Here is an 8,986-nt window from a genome sequence, read left to right as displayed (position 1 = left end):
ATCCTGGGATTTTCCTCCTCCGTATTTACTTTAGTCACCTTAATGTTGTTTGTACAATAAACAAAAATCAGGAAAAGAAAACAACCTAAAATGACAACTTCAGGGGCACCTGAGTGGCTCAGTCGGTTAAGCGTCTGCCTTTGGCTCAGGTCATGATCCCGGGGTCCTGGGATTGAGTCCCTGCATCGGGCTCCTTGCTCAGCAGGAAGCCTGTTTCTCCCTCTCCCTCTGCCTGCCGCTTCCCCTGCTTGTGCTCCCTCTCTCTCTTTCAAATAAACAAAATCTTGGGACAGCTGGGTGGCTCAGTTGGTTAAGCATCTGCCTTCAGCTCAGGTCATGATTCCAGGGTCCTGGGTCTCTCTCTCTAACTAATAAATAAAATCTTAAAAAAAATAAAATCTTTTTAAAAATGACAACTTCAGTTGTATGGAGCCGTGTTTTTACCTTGGAGTAGGTGGTCAAAGTTAAATCAGCATTAAGTACTTCCAATTTCTTCTGAAGAATCAATGGACTTTTCTGAAGATACAAATCTAAAACTCTCACAGAACATTCTAAAACTTCCTCCCTGCCCGTTCCCGAAATGTGTCACTCACGTGGTAGGTGCAACCTCCTTGAAAGACCGCAAAGCCTTCTCCCTCATATAGTCCACGGACTTTTTCCCCTTCATAGCTACAAAGAAATAAAGCTCAAGGTAATGAGTGGCATGATCAAACCTAAGTGACGGTGGGTTAAAGTCATAATTAACATCAGTGAAGGTGTACAAGCATTATGTCACATTCATTCACTCAATAAACGTTCCCCGAGGGCCACTGTGCCCCTTTCTAAGCACTGGGCTGGCGCCATGAACAAGACTAGCAAGTTCCTGCCCTCGGAACCTCATAGGTCACTGAGGAGACACAGACAACACACAGGGAACACATGAACAAGGTAATTCCAGATCATGTTCAAGTTTTGAGAAAGACATGATCGGGGAATGTGGCTGAGAATAACGAGGCTGCTGTGTACGGTGGTCAGGGCAGAAGCCTCTTGGAGGACATGGGAGCTATACTGAGACCCACAGGTCATGAAACAAACAGCCCTATGAAGAATCCTGGGAAGAGGGAACAGCAAGTACAAAGGCCCTGGGGCAGGAAAGAGCCCTACAGCTCAAGTTCAGACAACAGAGAGGAGGGAGGCCCAGCTGGGGCATAGGACAGAGGGAGGATAGGAGAGGAGACAGAGGTTCGGGGGCGGCAGGAAAATCCAGAGCTCTAGGAGGAATCTAGAGAGGGTTCTAAGAAGGGAGTTGGCCAAGGTCAGATTTATGTCATAAAAAGAGCACTCTGGCTGGCTGCTGTGGGAAGAGACTGTGGGAGAGCTAACAACCAGGAGCAAACAGTGAAAGGGGGTGGAGATGGAAGATGACGGTTTATTCTCGACAGTTTCTGTCTGGAATGATGAAAAAGTTCTAGAAACTAATAGTGGTGATGGTTGCACAACAGATGAGCGTACTTAATGCCACTGAATTGTACACTTAAAATGGTTAAAATAGGAAATTTTATGCGTATTTTTTTAAGAAGCACTTTCCACACCCAGGATGGAGCCCAGCACAGGGCTTGAACTCATGACCCTGAGATCAAGAACTGAGCTGAGATCAAGAGTCACTTCACCCACTGAGCCACCCAGGACACTTCACCCACTGAGCCACCCAGGCGCTCCCTATGTTATCTGTATTTTACCATGATAATTTTACAATGTTTTTTTTTTTTCAAGATATATTCTAGACATGGGACCAAAAGGTCTTGCTGACGTGCTGGCTTTGGGAAAGAGGGAGTCAAGGACAGTGTGCAGATTTTGAGTTCAGAACTGGGTGGATAACGTGTGATTTGGGACCTCACTCAGCTCTAAGGTCTGGGGTAAGTGAGGTGAAAAACGAAAGGACAGGTGACAGCTGTGACAAAAATGGGCTTTGTCCAAGAATGCAAGGAAGATTCAACGTTAGAAAGTCTATCACAACTCATGACATCAGCAAATCAAAGGAGAAAGACCACAGGTTTATATCAAGATGCCAGAAAGGCGTGTGATAAAATTCAGCAGTCATTTCTTTAAAAATTCTAGTCATGGGGGCGCCTGGGTGGCTCAGTCGTTAAGCGTCTGCCTTCAGCTCAGGTCACGATCCCAGGGTCCTGGGATTGAGCCCCGCATTGGGCTCCCTGCTCAGTGGGAAGCCTGCTTCTCCCTCTCCCACTCCCCCTGCTTGTGTTCCTGCTCCCGCTGTCTCTCTGTCAAATAAATAAAATCTTTAACAAATAAATAAATAAATAAATAAAAATAAAAATAAAAATTCTAGTCATGTTATAATGCGAGGAAACTACCTAAACATAAGAGACTGTTTATGAAAAAGCGATAGCATATAGGATTTTTGCAAGTGAAATACCAAAATCAGCTCCCTGAAAATCAGGAACATAAACAGGATGCCTGATCTTCCCACCAATTATTCAACATGATTTCAGAGGTTCTAGGTCATGCAGAGAGTCAGGAAACCTAAGTAATCTGCATAAATATTGAGAAGAGTTAGGAAATTATTCTACCTTGAAGATTATGTGATTATTTACCTGTAAAACCAAAAGACTTTCTTCTAATTCATGAGAGATTGTGGCAACCCATGGGAGGGGCAGGGAGGGCAAAACTGGAATATGGTGGAGGGAAAGAATGAACTCTTCTTTTTTTAAAGATTTTGTTTATTTACTTGAGAGAGAGAGAAAGCATCAGCAGGGGGTGAGGGAGAAGGGGAGGGATAAGCAGACTCCCCACTGAGCAGGAAGCCCAATGCAGGGCTCCATCCCAGGACCCTGGGATCATGACCTGAGCTGAAGGCAGACACTTAACCGACTGAGCCACCATGGCAACCCCAAGAATGAACTCTTCTTTAAGATAACTTGGCATCATTTCATTTGTCATGAGTATATAGCACTTTGGTAATGAAAAGCAATGAATAAAGAAACTGTCAAGGATTTTTAAAAGTCACAATAGCTCCTTTCAATGGTATCAACACCTCCCCTCACTCCCAAGACACATACATGTTTCCTGGGGCTCTTGGCCTGGATCCAGACCAGCTCTATGTCAGGATATTCAATTCGTCTGGTTCCCACATCAGGGCAATGCCAGGATCTACCTTCTCTGAACTAAGTCAGTGTACATTGCTGAGAAACTCTGCTGAGTTTCTCTAGAAAGAGCCCAATGTAAAACATAACTACGCACTACGCACATAGACCCTATATCCTACTTTTTGATATCCTCTACAGTGCTCAACCCAGAGCTGGCACATAATAGCTCAGTTATAAATGGCTGCTAACAGAAATTGGTGGCGCTTCCATATACTAGTAATAGAACAATTAAGAAAACAATTCCACTTATAATTGCACCAAAAACAATAAAATACCTGGGAAAGAACTCAACCTAGGTGGTGAAAGACCTGTACTCTCAAAACTATAAAACACGGATGAAAGAAATTAAAGGCGATACAAACAAATGGAAAGATATTCCATGCTCATGGATTCTAAGAATTAATATTGTTAAAACGTCCATACTACCCAAAGCAATCCACGGACTCAGTGCAATCCCTATCAAAATGCCAACAGCATTTTTCACAGAACTAGAACAAATAATACTGAGATTTGTATGGAACCACAAAAGGTGCAAAATAGCCAAAGCAATCTTGAGAAAGATGAACAAAGCCGGAGGTATCACAATCCCAGATTTCAAGATATACTACAAAGCTATAGTAATCAAAACAGTATGGTAGTGGGACAAAAACAGACACATAGATCAATGGAATAGAACAGACAGCCCAGTAAACCCCCACTTAAATTGTCTATTAACCTACAGCAAAGGAGGCAAAAATATACAATGGGGATAAGACAGTCTCTCAACAAATGGTACTAGGAAAACTGGAAAAGAAAGAAACTGGACCACTTTCTTACACCATACATAAAAATAGACCGAAATGGATTAAAGATCTAAGTGTGAGACCTGATCCCATAAAACTCCTAGGAGAGAGCACAGGCAGTAATTTCTCTGATATCAGCCATAGCAACATTTTTCTAGATATGACTGCTCAGGCAAGGGAAACAAAAGTGAAAGTAAGTTATGGGGACTATAAAATAGTACATAATAAAAATAAAAAGGTTTTGCCTCGCAAAGGAAACCATCGACAAAACAAGGCAATTTACTGAATAGAAGATATTTGCAAATGATATACCCAATAAGGGGTTAATGTATAAGATATATAAAGAACTTATAAAACTCAACACCAAAGATACAAATGATCCCATTAAAGAATGCGCAGAGGACCTGAATATACATTTTTCCAAAGAAGACATACAGACGGCCAACAGACACATGAAAAGACGCTCAAGATCACTCGCCATCAGGGAAATGCAAATCAAAACCAAAATGAGATATCACCTTACACCTGTCAGAATGCGTAGACCCAGAAAGACAAGAAACAACAAGCATTGGCGAGGATGTGGAGAAAAGGGAGCCCTTGTGCACTGTTGATGGGAATGTAAATTGGTGCAGCCACCGTGGAAAACAGTACGGAGGTTCCTCAAAAAATTAAAAATAGAAAACCATATGATCCAGTCATTCCACCAGTGGATATTTGCCCAAAGAAAATGAAAACACAATTCTAAAAGATAAATGCACCCCATGTTTATTGCAGCATTATTTACAAGAGCCAAGATTTGGAAGCAACCCAAGCGTCCATCCACAGATGAACAGAAAAAGAAGATGTGGTATATACATACAATGGAATATTACTCAGCCAGAAAAGAGAATGAAATCTTGCCTTTTGCAACAATATGGATGGACCTAGAGAGTATTATAAGTGACATAAGTCAGAGAAAGACAAATACCTGATTTCACTTCTAGATGGAATCTAAAAAACAAACAAAAAGAGGCACCTGGGTGGCTCAGTCGGTTAAAAGTCTGCCTTCAGCTCAGGTCATGATCTCAGGGTCCTGGGATCAAGCCCCGCATCGGGCTCCCTGCTTGGCAGGAGGCCTGCTTCTCCCTCTCCCACTCCCCCTGCTTGTGTTCCCACTCTCGCTCTGTCTCTCTCGGTCAAATAAATAAATAAAATCTTTTAAAAAATAAATAAATAAAAGACAAACAAAAAGCAAAAACAGACCCATGAATGCAGAGAACTGATGGCTGTCAGAGCAAAGGGGGCTGGGAGGATGGGCAAAATGGGTGAAGGGGAGAGAAAGATACAGGTTTCCAGTTATGGCGTGAGTAAGTCCCGGGGATAAAAGGCTCAGCATAGGGACGAGGGTCAACAGCGTTGAAATGGCATTGTGTGGTAATAGATCACAGCTACGCTTGTGGGGAGCAGAGCATAATGTATAGGGTGGTGGAATCACTATGCTGTACACCTGAAACTAATCTAACATTGTGTAACTACATGTCGACCAAGAAATAAAAATAAAAGCGGCCAATGATATGCAGACAGTTAAGTCCTGACTGAGCACCCACGAGGCCTAAGGTCTGGTGTTTGATATTCTTGGGTGTGTCTCTGTTGGGACGGAATATTCCACCTGAGAGGTTGAGCCGTGGAAACAAATTCTAGTAATTCATACACATTAGATACCTATGTTATAGGGAGGAAAAGATCCTATGTATACAGTGACACATAATAGAAAGTGAGAAGTATGATAAACAACGTTTTGAGCAAAATTACTTCCTATTGGAAAGCAGCAATGGAAAAGTTTGGACCAGAAGAGTAGGTGGGATTTGGTCATTCAGAAATGCGGGACAAACCCTCCAGCAAAGGTAAAAACAAATGGGATCGTGGGCAGAAGTCTAGCTGGGCTCCTGAGTTTGAGGAGAGAGGCAGGCTGGGTCAGAGCGTCAGGCTGAGGGGCTTTTTACTGTAGACAATGGAAAGAAATCAAAAGTTTCTAAGAGTGTGGGAGCCAGCCTCAAAATGGCTCCCAGAGATTCTCACCTCCGAGTACTCGCACCCTTGTGTAAGCCTCGCTCACACTGAAGAGGGCTGACCTGTGGGGCCACCAGGATATTATAGAAATGACAGAGAGTGACATCAGAAACTGGTCATAAAAGACACGTGGCTTCTGCCCTTGCTCTCTCTTGGATTACTCTCTGGGGAAGCCAGCTGCCAGGTGGTGAGGACAGCCAAGCAGCCCTGTGGAGGGAGTCCGTGGGATGAGGGACTGAGGCCTCCCGCCAACAGCCATGCCAAGGAGCCGCTCTGAAAGCAGACCGAGCAGCTGGCCAAGCCTTCGGACGATGGCAGTCTAGATTCGCATCTTGGCTACAACTCCAGATGTCCTAACCCAATGCCATCCAGCTAAGCTGCTCCCCGATTCTTGACCCCCCATGAACTGTGTGCGATAATATTCGTCTTAATTATCACATTCTGGGGTGACCTGTTACAAGGACAGATAACTGATCCAGGGAGTGATGGAAACAATTAGGAAGTCAAATCTCAAATCTTTAGGAAATGAGGCCAACAGTCCAGTCAAGAGATAACGAAGAGGCGAAGTAAGCATTCAAGAAAAGGACTAATGAGAGAAGCCTAGAGGAAAAAGAAATACGAAATCATAGGGAAGGAGGAGGGCAGTCTGGAGAGGGAGGAAATGGTAGACCCCTTACAGAAATCAACAGAGATCAATGGAGAAGCCAATGGCTGGAGAAGTAGTAACATGTGGAGGAACCTTCTATGGGGTGTGTTTTCCCCAGTTAAGAACCTGAGGCTCAGGGGTGCCTGGGTGGCTCAGAGCTAGCATCTGCCTTCGGCTCAGGTCATGATCCCAGGGTCCTGGGATCGAGTCCCACATCGGGCTTCCTGCTCAGCAGAGAGCCTGTTTCTCCCTCTCCCTAGGCACCTCCCCCCGCTCATGCTCTCTCTCTCTGTATCTCTCTGTCTCAAATGAATAAATTTTTTTAAAAATCTTAAAAAAAAAAAAAAAAGAACCTGAGGCTCAGGGTACCTGCCTGGCTCAGTCGGTGAAGCATCTGCCTTCGGCTCAGTTCATGATCTCGGGGTCCTGAGATCGAGTTCCGTATCGGGCTCCCTGCTCAGTGGGAAGCCTGCTTCTCCCTTTTAGCCCCTCCCCCTGCTCATGCTCTCTCTCTCTCAATCTCTCCCTCTCTCAAATAAAATCTTAAAAAAAAAAAAAAAGAACCTGGGGCTCAGAAAAGTTCAGTGATGTTGTTGATGTCACAGAGCTAAGACCCCAATCCAGATCTCATTTCAAGTCCTGCAGTCTTTGTTTCGGGACACAGGGAGCTGGAAGTCCAGTGGACAATGTCCAGTAGGGAGTTAAAAATTTGAACCTCAAACTCCAAGAGAGAGACCTAGATTTTTACAGTCATCTAGGAGAGGGGCAGGGAAAGCCACAAAAAGAGATTGCAGAGAGAGAGAAAAGAGCATAGAAAGGGGAACATGGAAGATGCAGCCCATTAAAAATCACCTTTCAACTATGAGTTTGGTGAGAATGGGCTCTTCGTAGTGAGTGGCATCTTCATTCTGCTGGTTATCATGTTTGGACTCTCTTCGGGGCCCCAATTCGCTGGGCTGCATTTCCAATGGTGGGACGGCACCGGGGGACATCTCTTGCCTAGCCACACTGCCATCTTGTTTGGCAAACTCTGGATAATCAGAGAGAGAGGAGGAAGAGCGGGTGGACTTCTCTCCTTTTTTGTCTGCTCTTTTCTTTTCTTTCACCATTGCCTTTAGAAGTGTTCAAGTTTACTGTTTGTTTCAAGGCGCTGATCAGTCTCTTCTGAAAAATAAAAATTCTCTCTAAATACTTGCAGGTTTCACTTGTAGTTAAAATTTCAGCTTTGCAACCCAATGTCATGGTCGTTCTCCTCCTAAAGCTTGAAAAATTACAACTATCAAGTATCACCAGTTTATAGGAAGATCTCCTGGGTTATCCCTAAAAATTTTTTTAAAACTGGAACCACCACCTACCATTTCTTTTCAAATAGTGTCCCAGCAAGAAGGTAACCTGATACATGAAAAATGGCTACTTAATCCCTAAGGTTTTCCATGCTGCCAATTCATACTTTAAAAGCCCATCTCTCAATACACCTGCACTGCAGAGTGCTCAAGAGCTGGATTCAGGCACCTGCAGGGCGCCTTACCAGCTGTGTGTTCTTGAGCAGGTGAATCTCCTTCTGCTTCAGATATCAAATAGAAATATCAGTGCCTCATCTCATTTTAAGAATTACATGAAACGATGCACAGAAGCCCCCTAAAGTACGGGATACAGCACACCATCCATGATGGGGTGATTATCATGTCACTTTCCTGTTTTTGAACTTGAAATCTTTGGCCGCCTACTCCCCATGCCAGAAAAGGAATGGTGTGATGTGTGCCCAAGGTCACAGATCTGGGGGGCAGGTCCCCAAAGCCAGGAGTTTTCATGGCCTCCCAAACTGGCCCCATTGAAAACATCTCAGTCCAACAAGCAGGACACACAGACGAGTCCTGGGGTGCAGGGCAAGGTCTAGTCCCTCCTCACATCCTCAGGGGTGCAGTGGGCACCCCACAAACCCACGGCTTGGATGGGATCCTTTGGACACCCCACCTACCAGCTCAACCCACCCCTAAGCTTTGCTCTCACCAACAGGATCCTGCTTTTCTCTTCCTTCAAAGCCCCACTACTCTTTCCAGCCCCCACCCCATCACGGTCTCTCCAGTGAAGCCCAGGTGAGTCTTTGCTATAGATAGGCTTTCTGGTCCTCGTCAGTGAAATCTGACCTACAACAAAGGCAAATCTCGTTTCTCACGGCGTTTTTTCCCCACTAACTTTGATGGTCTGTTCTCCCCGGGCGTGAGGTCGTATTATCATCGTGATTTATTCATTAGGCAGCACAAAAGGAGCGCCCCTTCTCTGAGCCTGGGGTTCCCCCGCGCCTCCTGCCCACCGCACCTGCTCAGGTCCTGGGGGCCGCGTCCGCCTGGCCGAGGAAGAGC

General features: G+C 44.8%; 1 protein-coding gene across 1 annotated transcript in view; it reads right to left on the bottom strand.

The window, feature by feature from the left end:
• Positions 1 to 7,864, bottom strand: part of RSPH10B (radial spoke head 10 homolog B) — a 42,639-nt gene extending 34,775 nt beyond the window's left edge. The window contains exons 1-3 of the mRNA XM_081822768.1: positions 7,476 to 7,864; positions 594 to 669; positions 445 to 495 (exon numbers count right to left, since the gene is read on the bottom strand). Of these exons, the coding sequence (XP_081678894.1) occupies positions 445 to 495; positions 594 to 669; positions 7,476 to 7,732 (384 nt within the window). The 5' untranslated portion in view covers positions 7,733 to 7,864. The remainder of the gene's footprint in view (positions 1 to 444; positions 496 to 593; positions 670 to 7,475) is intronic.
• Between the last annotated feature and the right edge of the window lie 1,122 nt (positions 7,865 to 8,986).

Source organism: Leptonychotes weddellii, chromosome 5, assembly GCF_054177405.1.
Source record: "Leptonychotes weddellii isolate Sample4059 chromosome 5, ASM5417740v2, whole genome shotgun sequence".
NCBI classification, from domain to species: Eukaryota; Metazoa; Chordata; class Mammalia; order Carnivora; family Phocidae; genus Leptonychotes; species Leptonychotes weddellii.
This window is presented reverse-complemented; position numbering and strand designations above follow the sequence as displayed.